The following is a 17,859-nucleotide window of genomic DNA, read 5'->3' as shown; positions in this document are numbered from 1 at the left end:
TGGTGCATGGCGGTGCCCATCTATCTCGTGGAGGGTCTTCCTCTTTTTTGCTGGACTCTCTACATTACCAGCCAGCACGTCCTTCTCCAGGGACAGGCCAGTGTGATAGATAACCTGAGCAAAGTACATGAGACCGAGGCTCGCCATCTTCACGTTGAAAGAGCATCTGGCTGTACTTACCCAGGTAAAATTGCTCATGTCTGAGGGGAACTCTCACAGCATGAACTTTGTGAACTGCTCATCCACTGGAGGAGGAGCAGGGGGCATGGCCAGAAAGAGAAGAGACTGTGATTGAAGCCAGGGTATCGAGGCAGGTGATTGAGAGGCGAGACCCAGAGCAAATTGCCATGCCAGGAGCTTTGCCAAGTAGTAGGAAGGGCAGGTTTCCCACAATCAGACAAAGGTGACCGGGCCATTGGGCAGATAAGGAGGGAGCTGCAGTTGATAAGCGCTTTTAACAGTCCTCTTACCTTCAGCCTGGGTCCAGAGTAGGCGGGATCCTTCTAAGAACTGTGTCCCTCCCAGGGTGGGGGTGAGGAGACCTTGAACCAGGGCTGGGTGTGGCCTCCTCCATGCTTGCCCAACCTGAGGTTGCTACAAAAGTCCCTGGATTCCAGGGCCCCTGTGGCAACGCGCTCCGGACAGCAGAGGAACCAGCACGATGAAGTTTGCGCCCGTGATGGTGCCGTGGCAACGCCGGATGCAGACGCTGGCTGTCCTGCAATGGGTCCTCTCCTTCCTGATCCTGCGTAAGTTGGGCCTCTTGGGAGCTGCCAGCCGCCATGCCAGCCACACTGGGGAGAAAAGACTTCTATCCACAAGGAGTTCTGTGGTGTTTACAGGTCCTGCCCAGGGGTGCCTCTAAGACCTACCTGGGCTAAGAAACTGATAAACTCCGTACCAGATGGTCCATAGCTGCTCCCCTGACCTCCCTCCCCTCTCCAGTTCCTCCCTAAACATCCCCCCCCCCACCATAGTTTTTCAGTTAAGTCATTAATCCTGTATTATGCAGGCTTTCCCAGTCCCTGCTATGGTTGCCATTCCTGCTGTTACACATTGTAAATGTCCTAGGTCCTCCCCAGGGTAGGGAGAGAAATAAAGTGTCTTAAATGATCACGGTGCATTTAATGTCCCAGGCAGTACCCAAAGGGAAATAGGCAGAGAGGATGAAGAGAGGGAGAGAGAGGGAGGGAGGAGGAAGAAGAGGAGGAGAGAGAGGGGTGGGGGGGGCTCCTGTTGCAGGAAGGAGAAGCCTGGGGAAGTCCAAGCTCAGAGTAAACAGCAAGATCTGCTGGCTCCTGCTCAGCTCAGGTGGATGAGCACTGGGGGGAAGTTCCTGGTGGCACACATGGTTAAGCACTTGTCTACTAGTTTAAAGGTTGGCGGTTGGAATCCACCCGAGGGACCTTAGATGACAAGGCTAATGACCTGCTTCTGTGAAAGGTCACAGTTCTGTTCTGACACACCTTGAGTCAAAATCCACTTGACCTTGAGGGCAGGAAGGGGAAGCAAGGTGGGCGGGGCAAGAACCTGGTGGTCTGTGCCCTCCGGCCAACCAGGGGCTACAGGGATTGAGGGACCTCAACTCAACCTTGCCTGCGGGCACTTCGAGAGCAGCAGTGTATCTGCCTGGCCATACCCACCTGCCTGCAGGTCATGGCACAAGTCAGGCTCTGCTGTCCCAGCAGCTCGGGAACCTCAAGAGTAACACAAGGGACCAAAGCAGAGGGAGGACAGCCAAGAAAGGGAGTCTTGGCCCCTCGTGCCAGGTCTAGGAGGCCACACCTTGGTTGGCCACCTTATCCTGAGGGTAGAGGGGATCTGTGAGTAGGGCGTGACAAGGTCCAATCGGTGTGCTAACGGTCCCTGCCTGTGGAGAAGCAGCCAGGGTATGTGGGTGGAGACGGATGGAGGGAAGCAGTGGCCGTCTCCATCAGGGGCACCAAATTACGACTTGGTGCTGAAGAGCAGGCCCCAACCTTCTTTTAGCCTGAAAGCCCAATAATGGTTTTATCATGTAAAAATAGAGCTACTGCCACCAAGTTGACTGTGATTCCTAATTGCAGTAGAACTGCTCCATCGGGGTTCTGAGGCTGTAAATCTGTCCGGGAGCAGACAGCCTCACCTCTCTCTCGCCTGTGGAGCAGCTGGAGGGTTTGAACTGTCAGCCTTGCAGCTAGCAGCCCAATGCCTACCCACAACATCGTTAGAGCTCATTTAAAACACATAGCTGCTTTCTAAATAGCTCCACCCACACCTACATTACTACCCTTTCATTTGTCTCTTGGGCTGCAAACCCTGAAATGCATCTGGCCTGGTCTTCAAGAACATGCTTGCTGCCTATGGTCTAGTGGGAGAGGCTGCTGGAGTGCCTCAGCCGGTTTAAGGGGGGTTTCAGGGAGGGGATCCACAGGGCAGGGGGTGTCAGTGTGCCTGGAGTCGGGAGGGAGACCAGGGAGGGGTGGAGGCCAAGTCATGACAACTGTGTGGCTGGCTGTCCTACCAAACTCAGGCACTCGGTGGAGAGGAAGGTTTGGGGAGTCAGCAGGGATGAGACTTCGTGAAGGGGAGCTGGTGGCGAAGTGGGTTACAGGTTGGCTGCTAACCGAAAAATCAGCAGGGGCTTTTTCCTCCCAGAGAGAGCTACCATCTCAGAAACCTGCGTGGTCCTATGGCGTCGCTCTGTCAGAACTGACGCGATGCAGGGAGACGGAGTCTGAGACGGTGTAGCTGGTTTTGAGGAGCTTTGTAGGCTGGGGGGGACCACCAGCAGTCACTGTGCTGAGGGAACAGTGTGGTTCTTGTAACTGGCCAATGGAGAGGCAGCCTGGGGAGGAGGGCAGAGAGGAGAGAAGCACAACTAGGAGGGCTTCCTGCAGGTGGTGTCAAAGGGGATGAGATAGTTAAAGTTCATTGTACCAACCTGGCCAATAAACACATGTGGGGTTAATTGGAGGGCAGATAAATGGCTCGGATGGTTGGACCAGGGTGCAGCTGCCTTAGCCAGTTCCCTGCTTCAGCTGGCGAGGCTTACTTCCTGCAAGACATCCCTGAGGAGAAGCCACATGGACCTACCCTGGTGCAGCCCTGGCTGTGTGGAGACCCCTGCCAGCGCTGAGATGCTTACACATTCACTGATTCAGCTTTTCTCCTACAATCGGCATCATTTCGTGTGTTTTGCGAGATGGAGGAGGACTTTGTGGATTGGTGTTGGACTTGTGGGCTAATGTTGGACTTGTAGGCTTGAGCAGCACTGGGTTGGGATATTTTCTTGATGTGCATTTAGCCTTTACATAAAACTCTCTCTTATACATGAGTTTCTGTGGATTTGTTTCTCTAATGTACCCAGATGAACACAGGGGAAGATTAAAGAATCCTGTAGGGCTTAAAGGCCCCTAGAGAGTAAGGGCCTCTCCAACAGGGGAACCAAGGAGAGGTAACAGACTTATTTATTTTTTTAAAAAGTAAAGTTTTATTGGCATCTCCTTTACATAACATACCATGTCATCGTCCAATCATATGCATATGTGTGTCACCAGTTTCAGGACATGTTCTTCTCAGACATTGTTGTTACTTCTCCACCCCCACCACCCCACCCTCCCCTGCCATATTCCTATCCCATTACTGCCTCTATAGGGCTACCTGGATCTACTTTAGATTGTAAATTAGCTAGAGGTTTACATTTCAAGTCACCAACTCTGTATCCAACCATTTAAGCTGCTTATCAACACCTACAATAGCTTGCTTCGTCCCCAGCACCCTTTGATTTCTCTTGTCCCACCTGTGGAATGCTACCTTCCCCTCTGTCCACGTGAACACTGCCTGCCTCCTACTCTATTGCTCCATCACCCCCCTTTGCACTGCCCCTTCTTGGTCAGCAGCAAAGGCTAGTTCTTTTGGTATGAAGACCTTTGTCTTTTTCCCCCTCTTTATAACATTGGTCTCAAACACTGTTTGACCTTTTGTGACTGACTAACCTCACTAGTGTCATGATCTCCAGGTCCATCCGTGCTATGAGGCCTTTTGTGGCCTCATCCTTGTTTTTCAGGGAGGCAGAGTATTCCATTGTGTGCATGTGCCGACGTTTCTTTATCCCCACTTCTGCTCAGGGGCATTTCGGCTCTTGCCATCTTGCTGTTGTGAGCATGGGTGACTATGCACATTTATGCGCACCTGGTTCACCCTGGAGGTCCTGGCTATATTTGGGGGAATGACGAAGAAAGGGTTAAAGAAATACAATTGAGGGTCCAGGATCCACAACAAGGGATTTCCAAATCAGTGATTCCATTACTGTCTCCGCCCCTATGACTCACATAACCCTTTCTGATCTAAGAAGTCTCAGTCCACTCTGACAGTTGCCCTGCTTTTGACTGCATCTCCAGCTCGGAGAAGGGGTAGAGTTGATAAGTCTTGGTTGAAGGAATGAATAAATGTTGGGAGCACGACATGCCCAAAAGAGTAGGGCTGAATCCCGGGTTCTACCTTGGTTGGTAGCTTGCTGTGTGACTTCCGCCAACGTAGGCACCTTCTCTGTGAAGATGCTTGCACTGTCTTGAAGTTGATGGAAAAGCCACAGAAGGCTTTAATCAGAGGAAGGACCTTGCCAAAATTGTCTGCGAAGTCGAGACTGAAGTAGGCAGGAGGAGGCTCTCTTATCCTGGAGCCCCCCAAATGGAAAGCAGACCACCACACCCCATAAGCTGGATGGAGACATCGGGCCTTTAGCACACATCTGCTACATGATACCTGCTGTATCAAGTAAATATTTATGGGCATCTGGTGAAGGCAGGCGTGGATGAGGCAGTAGGGAGTTTTCAGGTGGTGAGTTAGTTAATTGTGCCAGCCTGGCCGATAATCACATGTGGGGCTAATTGAAAGGCAGAGGGATAAATGAGCCTCACCTTTCTAGTTCCCGGGTCTCTTGTTTTGTGATGGTTGCACCGGGTGCAGCTGCCTTAGCAGTTCCCTGCTTCAGCTTGCAAGATTGACTTCCTACAAGACATCCCCAAGGAGAAGCCACATGGACCTATCCCGATGCAGCCCTGGGTGCTGGAGCAGCCGTGTGGAGACCCCTGCTAGTGCTGAGATGCTTGTTCGTTGACTGACTCAGCTTTCCTCCTACAGTTGGCATCGTTGCCTCTGTTTTGTGAGGTGGAGGACTTTGTGGACTGGTGTTGGGTTAATGGGTTAATGTTGGACTTGTGGGCTTGGGCAGCATTGGGTTGGGATGTTTTCGCGATGCACATTTTCTTTACATAAAACTCTCTCTTATACATGAGTTGCTGTGGATTTGTTTCTCCAAAGTACCCAGACTAATACAGGTGGCATACACAGGTAATGTGCTCAACTGCTAACCAAAAGGTTGGAGCGTTGAGTTCACCCTGAAGGAGAAAGGCCTAGTGATCTATTTCCAAAATATCAGGGGTCGTTAACTGGGCAGATGAAACAGGCCGTGGGGACCCGCAGAGGTCGAGTGTAGAACTGTGTGTCCCCTCCAATTGGAGTGGACTTAGCAGCAATTGGAAGAGCAGGTTCAGGAGGGAAGTGACTTTTGGAGTCAGCACTATAAAGTCCGCCGTCTGCGAGTCATTGCTAACGCACAGAGACACTGTGTCAGAGAGAAACTGTAAGACAGGGATGTGCATTGACTGCTTTTGGAGGGCCAACAACCTGGGTTCAAAGCTATGCTCCCAGGGTGGCCCTGGACGGCCCCCTTGAAGACAGGGTGGCTGGTCTCTTTCTCCTGGAGTCAAGGGCTGGATAGGACAGTGCTGCCAGGGCTGGGCAAGTGGGCAGAGCTCATTCTGGGGGGTCTCATTTGTTTTCCTTTCAGGCCTCTGACCACTAATGACAACTGCTTCCCTCCCCAGCCCTGGTCTGCTACGCAGTCTTCATAGGCCTACTCTTCACACGATTCTGGATCCTCAGTGTCCTCTACTCAGCCTGGTGGTACCTGGACTGGGACAAGCCATGGCAGGGGGGCAGGATCATCCCTATCATTAGGCGTGGCTTTCTGTGGAAAAACATGAGAGACTATTTCCCCGTTTCGGTGAGTATCGGGGCTGGTAGGGGAAGGAGCTGGCTGGGGTGGGTTGGGGCCACAGTGTTCCCATGTCTTTGGGGTGCAATAAGCAGGTAACTGGGCAGGGAGGCAAGAGCTGGGTTCTGTTGAGGTGGAGAGTCCCAGCTCCTGGGGAGACTCCCAGCTTCTCTCTGGTCTTGGCTTCTCCATCTATACAGTGGGCAGGGGAGGTCCCCACATACAAGGGCTCACCGGGGTACTGACAAAAGTGCAGGATTTGAAGCAGCTCTGTGGAAGACATAGTGTGGCACACATATGTATCCGAAGGGGGAACCTTCCCACTGGCCCAGGTTTGAGAGGCAAAGGAAACTGACTCCTCACAGGTCCCAGGAGACCCTTTAGCCCACACTTGCCTTCATCAGGTGAGGAGATTGACGCTCAGAGAGGGACAAAAGTATGAGCAAGGTCACCCAGCAAGTTCTTCTACTGGTTTGTTTGTGCCTTGACCCTGGGTAACAGTGGAAAGGAGAGGGCCTGGACGAGTTCTCAGGTCCTCTTCTGACCATAACTCTGGTACGCTGTTTGTTGCTAGACAAGGTCTTAGCCATTCTGAGCCATGAGTCCCGACTGTCACCTGCCCCCATATCCAGTCAGCACACCGGTCCTGGTAACTGAGTGCCTTCGAATCTCTGACTCTGGTTCAGGGCACCATACGGTCATTGGTGAGCATTTGGCCCTAGACTCAAGGTCAGCCTTGGAATTCAAGCGAGCAAATCCTGCAGCTCCCATCTGGATCCCAGATGACCAAACCCTTGCTTGGATCTAAGTAGCTGGGCAGGGGCACTCACCTGCGCTAGGAATGGAAAGGAGAAGTCCTGACAGGTTGAGTTGTGCCACCTCTGGGAACAGGGAAGGAGAAATGTCTAGCTTGGGCAGTGGTTCTCAACCTTCCTAATGCCACGGCCCTTTCATACAGTTCCTCATGTTGTGATGACCCCCCCCAACTATAAATTATTTTTGTTGCTACTTCATCACTGTAATTTTGCTAGTTATGAATGTAAATATGCAGGATGTATTTTCATTGTTACAAATTGAATATAATTAAACACAATTAAAGCATAGTGATTAAACACAAAACAATATGTAATTCTATACTGTGAAATATTTATATGTTTTTCGATAGTCTTAGGTGACCCATGTGAAAGGGTTGTTCAACCCCCAAAGGGGTCGCAACCCACAAGCTGAGAACCGCTGCTCTATGGCAAATTGTGACATAAGCTGAACCCCCCCCCCCCAGTCTTCATTACTATTGGCTTTTAGTATTGGTATCTTTTATAAATCTGGTTGTCGTCTTTGGGGGATTAGAAACATCATATATAAACATACAAATATATTTTAATGCATGCATACCTAAAAAGTTCATGATCCTCAAATCATAAACATTTACAGATGATGAAATTAACAACCGAGGTATCTGATGGTATGAGACGTTGCGTAGGGTCACACTCTAGGTGGCGCCCCGACAGCAGAGTGGTTGCTGGGCACAGGTTCGGCAGTTTGAAACCACCAACCACCCCGGAGTAGAAAGAGGAGGCTTTCTACCTACTGTCTCAGAAACCCACAGAGGAGTTCTACCTTGTCCCACAGGGTCACTAAGTCTGGATCCAATCCATGGCAGTGAGTTTGGCTTCTTTTTACCAGGCCTGGTGGCACGTAGGTTACGTGTTGGGCTGCTAACTGCAAGGTGAGGAGGTCAAGCCCACCAGCTTCTCTGAGGGAGAAAAATGAGGCTCTGCTTTGTAAAGATTTATAGGCTCTGTCTTTTAGACTAGCTAAGGGACCCTTTGGTAAGGTGACCAGACGTCCCGCTTTTGGCGGGACAATCCCAATTTTTAACAATTTTTCCTGCGTCCCGTGGCATTTTTAAAAAGTCTCGATTTTTGGAAAGAATGCACGACAAGCTAGGATATATGGTTTTCGGCTGCCATGTGGCAATTTTGCCAGGATACGAGTTTTATCAATGGTGTCCCGCTTTGCCAGTGTTAAAATCTGGTCACCTTATCTTTGGACTTCTTCTTCTCCAAAGTATCCCCTTCAACAAACTCACTCTTGCTGCTCACACTTAAAAAGAAAAAAAGATTTACAGTCCTGAAAAGCTGGTCTCAGGTCCCTATGAGTGGGACTCGGTCCAGTGGCGGTGGGTTTGGGGGCAGAGATCTGGTCCACAAGAAAGTTGGTGGCAGCTGGGCAAAAAAAGTCAGACGTTGCCCACCTTTTACTCCTTCCTAGGGCTCCAGACACCAGGCTTCATCACAGACCAGGGCGGGCCCTGACTCCCAGCAGGGCCTCTTGGTTTTGTGGATAACTCTGGGCTGTAGTCCGGGTGAAGGCTCACAAATTGGTTTGGTATGCCATTCCATGGTTTGTGCGCATTTGGTTTCAGGCCCTGGATCGCAAGCCCCCCCCCACCCCCACCCCACGTCAGCACTCGCCCCACTGCTTCCTCGAGTCTGCTGCTTCCGTTTGTCCTTCTTGCCCACCCTTTCCTGCCTCCGAGCTCTATCCCTGGGCAAAGGCCGGCCTTGTGCAATGACTGTGCTGATGAGTGCATGCCAACTCAGGTGTTAAGTGTTACCGATCCCCTGTAGTCCTCTCCATTGCTGAGCTGAGAGCTGAGTAGTTCCAGACTTTAGACAGGGCCCTGGTCTCAAGAGTTACTCCCCCCCCCCACCAACCCCTCTCTATCAGACCAGCAAGTCTGGTCTTTAATAGGATTTTGAGATTTGTTCCACCTTTTGCTCCCACTTGATTAAGGACCTGCTAGGAGCCCTGGTGGCCCACTGTATTCTGTCTTGGGCTGCTAACTGAAAGGTTTGTGGTTCAAGCCCATCAGTCACTCTGAGGGAGAGACACGAGAAGTCCTCTGCTAAGAGGTCTTTGGGTAATTTGGCTTTGTCCTGCAGGGTAGTGATGTCAACTGACTGAACGGGCAGCGGGATTGGGCTCTAATTTCCATCCTGGGCCTCCTGGTGTGATCCCTTTCAGAGTGGTAGGCAGTGGTAACCTGGCAACTGGGCACTGGCTATCTCTTCTGATCTCAGGGATGTGGAGGCTGGGTTGGAATGGTCCCTTTGTCCTTTGGGCCGCTGGTATCCACGTGTCCTTGATTTCCGTCACTCTTCGTTTCTCTGCTGGGGAGAGACCAATAGCTGCACCTTTGCTGGACACTCCCAAGCTCTAGGACCCCGGGTGCCAGTCACCGAAGTTAGATGTCCAACACTGTCTTTGTGGACTGTTATGCCAATTGACCTGGATGTCCCTTGAGACCATGGTCCTGAGTCTTCAGGCCCTCAGATTATTGGTTATCACAAAAAAGAGGTTTCAAAAATTTGCCCCCTATATGGTGGTCCAAGCACTGGACTGCTAGCTGCAAGGTCAGCAGTTCAAAGCCAGCAGCTGCTCCATGGAGAAAGAAGAGGCTTTCTGCTCCCGTAATGTACAGCTTCAGAAGCCTTGTGCCTCAGAATCTACTTGATGGCAGTGAGCTTGGTTTGCTTCTTTGGTTTTGATGGTGTACTATGAAGATCCCCAGTGGTGCAGGGGTTAAGCACTGGGGCACCAACTGCAAGAACCAAACCCTGGTTCTTCTCTGCCCTATGGGGTCGGTATGAGTTGGAATTGACTCGAGGGCAGGGGGTTTAGTTTGGCTTGGTTTTTATATTCTATCATCTCCCTAGACGTTACTGTGGAACATGTAAATGCGCATGCAGGACAGAACATCTTCTGTCAAGCCTACAGACGCATACGCTCACGGTGTAGAGCGGTTTGCCTTCCCACTCCCGCACAGCCAGTGTGTCTGGGTGGCCCGTCATGGACACGCTCTGAGGCTCGCTGCCCTCCAGTCCATCCTGATGCCTGGTGATCCTACAGGACTGGGAGGAACTGCCCCTTTGAGTTTCTGAGGCTGTAACTATTTGGGGGAGAAGAGGGCCCTGTGCCTGCTGTGAGTGTAGGGCTCTGTGTGGTTGCCTTCACTGCCTTTAGCCTGTCTCCTCTTTCCAGGGTCCTTCTTTGCCTCCTCCCTGCTGTAGAAGGCTTTCCCTCACCCAGAGCCACAGCACCTCGTGACATGGGGCATCTGGTTGCAGCATTGTATGCCACATGATGCTCACTCACGCCCAGATTGAAGCGTGCACACAGTGCCCTTTATGGTGACTTGAAGGTCATGAGTGGGGGACTACCTGTTCAGTAGGATTATTTTCCTGAGTCCCTGGGGACCCTGTGGAGCCCTGGTTGTGGCTGGGGGCCTGGCTGTTCTGCCCTTCACACAGTGTCACCTCTCCAGCACCATCCTGCCCCTTCAGTAACGGAGTCTCAGCTGGGGCCACAAGTCAGGGAGGGAGTGGAGGAAACAGGCTCCTGGAGGTGAAACCACTCCCCTGACTCATGGAGACCATGCAGCAGAGTTGGGGCTCCTGCCTTGCTCTACTTTGAGAGCCCTGCAGTCCTTCAGGGGCTACTAGGGGCGTAGTTACACTTTGGGCCACCAACCACAAGGTCAGCAGTTTGAACTCCTCTGGACAAAGATGAGGCTGTCTGCTCCCGTTTTGACAGTCAGAGAAGCCCTAGAAGTAGTTCTACCTTGCTCTAAGAGTGCCTCTGTGGATTTGGCTCTGAACTGGAGTCTGACAAGGGCAAGCAAAGGCGGAGCAATCCCTTGGCCACTGGGGCCCTTAGCACCCCCAGTGGGGGCCTCCAGGACAAAGGGCAAAGGGGAGGATGGGGCAGGGCAGGGACAGAGGGCAGGAAGTCAGCCAGCAGAGACTTGCACGGTGGTAGGTCGGGGTAAAAGTTGAAGGGCAGGGAGCAGGCAGGTGGGGCAGCCTTCCCTGTCACATCTCCTCCCCCTCAATCTTGCCAGCAGACAGCTTGTTCCGTGTGACACAGAGCATGGTGTGACAGAGCATGGCGGGTGACACACGCCCCGAAGTGGCCCTTGAGACACAGCTCCGTCCGTCACCAGCTGTGGGAGCCCTTGCCGCAAGGCAAAGCGAACTACCTAGGCGCTGTTTTCCAGAGGGCCCCCACCCCCGTCTGAGGCAGGACCGCTGAGATTTGAGACTCTGACCTTCGCCCTGCTGTGCCAGGAAGGTCAGCATTTCCAGGGAGAGGAAAATGCAACCCACAGTGGGAGATCGGCCGCAGTGGAACAGCTCCCAAGGATTTCCAAAGGCTGCAAACCTTTATGGCTGGTGGGTTCATCCCGCTGGCCCGGGCTTATGGGCGAGGGAAGGAGTGGATTGTGAAAGACCTTAAGAATGGACACCACAGCAGTGAGTCTTTGCAGCACCACTCCCCGAGGGTGGGCAGTACAATGGAGTGGCCACCAGAGGGCGAGATAGCATTTGCCTTGACTTGGCCTGACACAGCCTTCAAGAACGGGGCGTGACCCACACACCTTTCCAGCACAAGCTCTGCAGACACCTTGGGGTGAGCAAGAGATGGGCAGTCAAGCTAGCCCTGGCGTTCATGAACCGCTCTGCACCCCTCTGACGAGAGTGGTCCTCTGATGATTTCTGAGGTTCTATCACTTCTGATAAATGGCATTTGTTCAATCATTTCTGTTGGGTCACCTTTCTTTGGAATGGACACAAAGATGGATCTCTTTCAGGAAGTTGGCCACGTGGCTGTTTTCCAAGTTTCTTGACATAGAAGAGTGAACACCTTTAAAATATATATCTTGTGAATGGGGGGGAGGGGGCGCTTATGTTTCAGACATCAACTCTAATAGCTCTCGTGAGCACAGGGTTGCTATGAGTTGGAACCGACTCGCTGGCATCGAACAACAACTTATCCTCACGAGGAGCTCTGGTGGCGTCGTGGGCCATGTGCCAGGCTACCAACCATAAGGTCAGTAGCTCAAGCCCACTAACCGCTCTGAGGGAGAACGATGGGGCCACCCACTCCCACAAAGATGCACAGCCTCAGAAGCCCACAGGGGCAGCTTAAATTCATCTCCACAGGGCCCTATGGGTCAGGACCGACTAGATGGCAGTGTTTGATACCTGCGGTCCTCCACCCTCCAGGGCACTCTGTCGGAGGGCAAGGCTACCCACGCTGCTGGTCAATGGTCTGAGGGAATTCAATGGGGGCTTAAACCACAAGGGGATTCTGCAAATGGATTTTGGGCTTTCATTGTCACCTGCTCAAAATCTAAGTTCTAATCCAATTCCCTCTTCTGATCTTGGATTTTGTTATTTACAATACTGGGATCACATGAGCTGATGTGCTCCTTCTGTTTGGACTTAGTCAATACCTTACTTAAGTGGCTGCTTGTTTTAATACAAGCCTTTAAAACCCCAAATGCTACTCTTTCTGATTGTAGGGCACCCTCTGATTTCTTCACCACACTTTGCTATAACACCCATATCTTCAGTAATCACTTCATGAGGGCAAGTTTCGAGCAGGATCACATCATAAGAGCTAATTTTTCTTAGAGTAGGGCTTACCATTAAGTGTGAGCTCAAAATCCATTTGTATACCTAAGGATTATAATATATATGTATCCCTGGTCTGCTTTAGATGTAGCCTTACCAAATGCTTGAGAAACAATATAAGTAACCTCCACGAAGTATTTGATAATTCTAATAATAATATCATTAACATAGCCAATGGTATAGAACTTAAAATATGATTGAAAAATAAATACGAAAACTTTTCAATAAAAACCGTGTGATGTTCACTTATACAGATTTAAAACATAAGTGATTGAGCATTTTGGAAGCGGGTTAGGCATAAGGCTGAAATTTCAATCATGCTCGTTCTTCAAGACCAAACTGTCCACAGGATGAAGGCATGCCACGAAAAGTGAGGGGATGTGCTCGTGTCCTTCTGGATGGCCCCTGGGTCCTTCCATATTTTGTTCAATTTTGCAATCTCAGATGGATTGTTTTCTTGTTATTTCAGCCTGAGAGATGTGTGTTCTTATCCTTCTGTTGGAAACGCCCCTCTCTGCGCATCTCATTCTAATACTTCCTCTATCTTCGTAAGCTACCCTTTGGTATCTCTGTTCAGCCCTTCTTTGCCTCTAGCTACTGCACATAAGAGCAAGTTTCTTCTAACGTCCACGTTGGCCTTTTATCGGTTTTCAGTCTCCCTAGTGATCACATGCTTTTTTTCCATGTTGTTGTGCATGTCTTCATGAACACCACACAGTAGTACATTTCTGCTGAAGATAATTAAAAAAAAATAGTTGCAAGAGCACATCAACAGGGAACTACGAGAAATTCCATTCAGATTCAGAAGAGGACATGGAATGAGTGCTATCATCGGTGATGTCAGATGGACCCTAACTGAAAGCCGGGAGCACCAGAAAGATGTTGACTTGTGTTTTATGGATTATGTGATAGCAGTCAATGAATTATGGCCAACATAAATCGTCGAAAAGAATTCCAGAACACTACGTGTGCTGGCGTGGAACCTGTACATAAACAGACACAGTTGATAAACTGAAACAGGGGAGCCCGAGTGACTTCAAATCACGAAAGGCATGCGTCAGACTTGTAACCTTTCCTCATCTAAGCAGATGATCCAGGAAGCTGGACCGTATGAAGAAGAACACAGAATCAGGGCGGAAAGAAGACTCATTAGCTCGTGATACCACCTTCGTTGCTGAAAGTCAAGCAGATTTGAAGCACTTGATGGAGATCAAAGAATACAGTCTTCCGGATGGATGATACCTCGACAGAAAGAAAACTAAACTCTTAACTGGACTGATGAGCAGCAGCATCATAAACAGACAAGGCCGAGCTTACCAGGAATGTCATTTACTTAGCTCCAATCTGAGACACCCCTGGGAAGCACAGTCCAGTCAAAGGATGCACTGCAGTGGACGAATCTGCAGCCCAAGCTGGCTTTGAAGGGCTCAGGAGCAGAGCGCGCCCTGTTTGCCTGGGAAGGGAACGGATGGACGGGGTTGACAGGAGTATGGGATAAGTGCTAGGTTTCCAGAAGATCGAACAAATCTATCTTTGGTCGGACAGCTGGAACAGTGTGTGGAGGTGACAATGGTGGACTTCGACTGTCTTCTGGAGAATGACTGCATCCTGCTTGGTAAAGTAAGTGGAGGGTCAGCACAAAGAGGGAAGAGCCCCAACAAGACGGTTCGCTACAGCAATGTGCTCAAGCACAGCTAGGGGTGTGAGGATGATGCAGCACCAGGCAGTGTTCTGTTCTGCTGTATGGGAGGGGTGGGGTGAGGTCACTGTAAGTTGGGACGGACTTGAGGGTACCTATCAACACCACCACCAACCGGTTCTTATTGTGACTTTATACACTAGTGCCTCCTGATGGGATTTTCAGGAAATTAGGAAACCCTGCCTGGGCCTTGGGACTTTCTAAAGTCCCTGCACTCGGGGCTCCTGCCTACCCACCCACTCACTTCTTCCTGCCTCTCCCTCTACCACTTTCTCAACTCAGTTCTCTAGGCTCCTTCTGCTGGCTCCTGCGAAGTGCACACCCCCCGCTGCCTTGTTGACTCCTGCCACCTATAATTTGGAGAGTCCTACAAGGTGGCAGAGGCTGCATGGTTCAAACCAGCTGTGTGACCTTAAACCCACTCATCAATCTCGTGTCAAGGTTTCCTCATGCAGACCATGGGGACAGTCGTACCGGTACTTCTCTTAGAGGTTTGATGGAGGAGGGAGAAAGTTGGTAAGGGGCAGGTGCCTGGAATGTAGGAGGTGCTAGGGTCGTTTGCCTGTCGCTCCTTCTGAGGAGCCCTGGGGAAGGAAGGGGTAACTGGTTGGGTTGCTAACCCCAAGGTCAGCAGTTTGAAACCACCTCTGGAGAAAGAGGAGGCTTTCTACTCCCCTAAAGATGTAGTCTCAGAAACCCACCAGCGAAGTTCCTTCCATAGTCTGTCCGGAGTACCCCACTGTCTGCGGCCTCTCACATAGGAATGGCGAGGGGGATTGCCTTGGGCACAGGGACAGGCTGACGAAGGTCGCACAGAAAGATACCAGAAGGCCTACGGCCATGCCACTCTGAGTGCTCCCGATCTCCTCTGAGCTCAGAAGCTAGGTGGGATCGGGCCTGGTGGGAAGGATCACAAAGGTTGGTGCACCTGGCTGGGCAGGTGCAGATGGGGCCTCACCTGGACAGTCAGGGATCAGTGCACATCTTTGGACACATGAACATAGATGTCGCCTCCCAGGTCCTCACGCTCAGCAGGCTATTTCCCTGCACACACATAAAACCGAAACCCACTGAGCCACGTCTGGCCCATTGGCACCCTCTGAAGGAGAAGACAGAGCTACTCCATAGGGTCTCCACGGCCGTGAGCGTTACAGAGGCACACTGCCTCACCTTTCTCCCGCAAAGCAGATGGCAAATTTGAACCTCTGCCCTTTTGAGTAGGAACCAAGTGCTTAACCACTGTGCCACTCGGGCTCCTTCTACACACACCAGTAACTCTATACTAAGGGGTTATCCACTCTCTCTCATTCATTCATTCATTCATTCATTTCCTATGTGAAGTGCCTGACACTTTGCGCCTTCAAAAAGGGCAGACGGCATCTGGTGAAAGCCTCCTCCCACTTCATGCTCTGTCAGTGTCCTTCCCCTGTCTGGTGTGTCTGTAGGCAAGCACATACGTGTTCCCTTTCTCTGCGTAACCGGTGGTGTTGGACAGGCATTGTCTTGTTCCTCGCTTTCTCACCTAAACCATCTCCGGTGATCATCTTCTTTATCGCATGTAAGGCAGCCTGCTTCACACGTCTCTGTGCTGCGGAGTGCACCGGGTGGGAGGGGGCTGAATTGGCTGAAATGGGCCCTGGGGGCGGATATTTGACTAGACATCAAGGTTTTTCATTTAAAACAAAAAGTGGCAGTTGACCTTGTTTGGGTCTCTTGTGGTACAAGTGTGGGCATTTCTACAGGCTAACTTCCTTAGAAATAGAGTTGCTAGTTACATTTTATTTAAAAAAATTTTTTTTGAGGGATGTTGGGAATGGGCTTTATGAAGCCAGCACAAAATTCCCCTCCCCCTAGCAGAGCGTGAGACTTCTCAGGACATGCCCCGGTGTCCTTTCTGAAATTTAATTGTCAGATGTTGACGAACGCCAATGCACCGAGTACAGTGTATGTCCTTTCTGAAATTTAATTGTCAGATGTTGACGAACGCCAATGCACCGAGTACAGTGTATTCTCAAGAAAGCATCTGGTGGGGTCCTGAGGAGCTCCCGCTGCCACAGAATCGCCAGAGATTTGTCTGCCCAGTTTCTCCACGAGGGAGCTTCCAACGGTGCGTGGGAAGATGCCACTCTTTTCCTTCCGTTTCCATCCACTATTTGTTCATCCCGTTTCCCGAGATGCTTTGAAAGGCCTCCTCCTATCTTCGCGTCCAGTAAATCCGGGCTGCTTGAGGGAAAAAGGCTTGTCCACGTTGAGGTGGTGGTGGTCTCTCTTCCCGTGGTCCCCAGAGCCCCTCTGCAAACGAGGGCATAGGGGGCAGCAGGGATCTGGGATCAGGGACAGGGGCTGTCTGCAGAGGCTAGTCCAGGCCAAGGGCAGGAGAAAGGAGGGCGGCTGGGCCTGGGTGGAGTGCACAGGCTCGTCCCGCCTCCCCTCACTGAGGGTGGGCAGCCAGGCTCTGAGATTCCAGGGCAGCACCGCCAAACCGCAGAGTGAATCTCCTGCTGAGAGCTCCGGCTTGACACCAGGTGTCCCTTCCGGAACCAGGGTGCTGCCCAGGCCGGGCTGGCCTCCCAGCATTTATATCCCCTGCCTGTGGAATGAGGGTTAGCCCAAGGGTTCTGGGGACCCTTCCAGGTCTGCTGGCTGTGGTTCCAGTGACCAGCACACTGGGGACAGGAAGGACCCTGAGAAAGCACCACCCACATCAATAGTCTCAGCAGACTCAGCTATCTTGCAGCCTGTCCCATAGCCTTCTGGGAGCAGCCTTGTTCAGAAGGGATCAGCTCAGGGACCCCTTCTCGCACTTCAGCTAGAGAAGCTGTGGTTCTTAACCTGTGGGTTGCAACCCCTTTGGGGGTTGAATGACCCTTTCACAGGGGTCGCCTAAGACCATTGAAAAACACCTATTTCTAATGGTCTAAGGACCCAAGACACCGCTCCTCCATCCGTCTCCAGGCGGGTCCGCCCACATGCAGATACGCCCATAAACAAGTACCCAGCATGAAGACTGTCACCCATGCTACACCATGTTCAAGACAAAATTCCATTTATTTGTAATTAGAAAGAAATATCTCACAATATATAATTAGATATTATTTTTGTGATTAATCACTATACTTTAATTATGTACAATTTGTAACAATGAAAATACATCCTGCCTATCAGATACTTACATTATGATTCATAACAGTAACCAAATGACACTTATGAAGTAGTAAGGAAAATAATTTAATGGTTGGGGGTCACCACAACATGAGGAACTGTATTAAAGGTTCGTGGCATGAGGAAGGTCGAGAACCACTGAGCTAGAGCAAGCAGCTTTCCCCCTCTACTTCAAGGCCCAAAGGCACATGGCTCCTGCTTCAGCCTCCCTGCTGCAGATCTGACATCTCCACAGAGCTTGCTGTGTCTGGAGGGAGGGAGTGGCCCAGGGACAGGTGGGTGGTGGGGGGGAGAGCATGGGGTCACAAGGTGAGAGGTTTGCATTATACAGAGAAGTAAACTAGAATCAGTCTCCTGGTCTCTAAAAAACCCAAAACTCACTGCCATTGAGTTGATGACAACTCATAGCAAGCCTCCTGGTCTGCATCATCTCAAACTAACAAGGACTGGCCCAGCTTTGTCCTGCGAATGCTCATGAC

General features: G+C 51.0%; 1 protein-coding gene across 1 annotated transcript in view; it reads left to right on the top strand.

Moving 5' to 3' along the window:
* The first annotated feature begins 661 nt into the window (after positions 1-661).
* Positions 662-17,859, top strand: part of MOGAT2 (monoacylglycerol O-acyltransferase 2) — a 22,921-nt gene continuing 5,723 nt past the window's right edge. The window contains exons 1-2 of the mRNA XM_004708835.2: positions 662-749; positions 5,871-6,049. Of these exons, the coding sequence (XP_004708892.1) occupies positions 662-749; positions 5,871-6,049 (267 nt within the window). The remainder of the gene's footprint in view (positions 750-5,870; positions 6,050-17,859) is intronic.

Source organism: Echinops telfairi, unplaced genomic scaffold (assembly GCF_000313985.2).
Source record: "Echinops telfairi isolate 266 unplaced genomic scaffold, ASM31398v2 ScPeMD7_1713;HRSCAF=2227, whole genome shotgun sequence".
Lineage (NCBI taxonomy): Eukaryota > Metazoa > Chordata > Mammalia > Afrosoricida > Tenrecidae > Echinops > Echinops telfairi.
The sequence above is the reverse complement of the archived record's forward strand: the minus strand, read 5'-3'. Positions and strand labels throughout refer to the sequence as shown.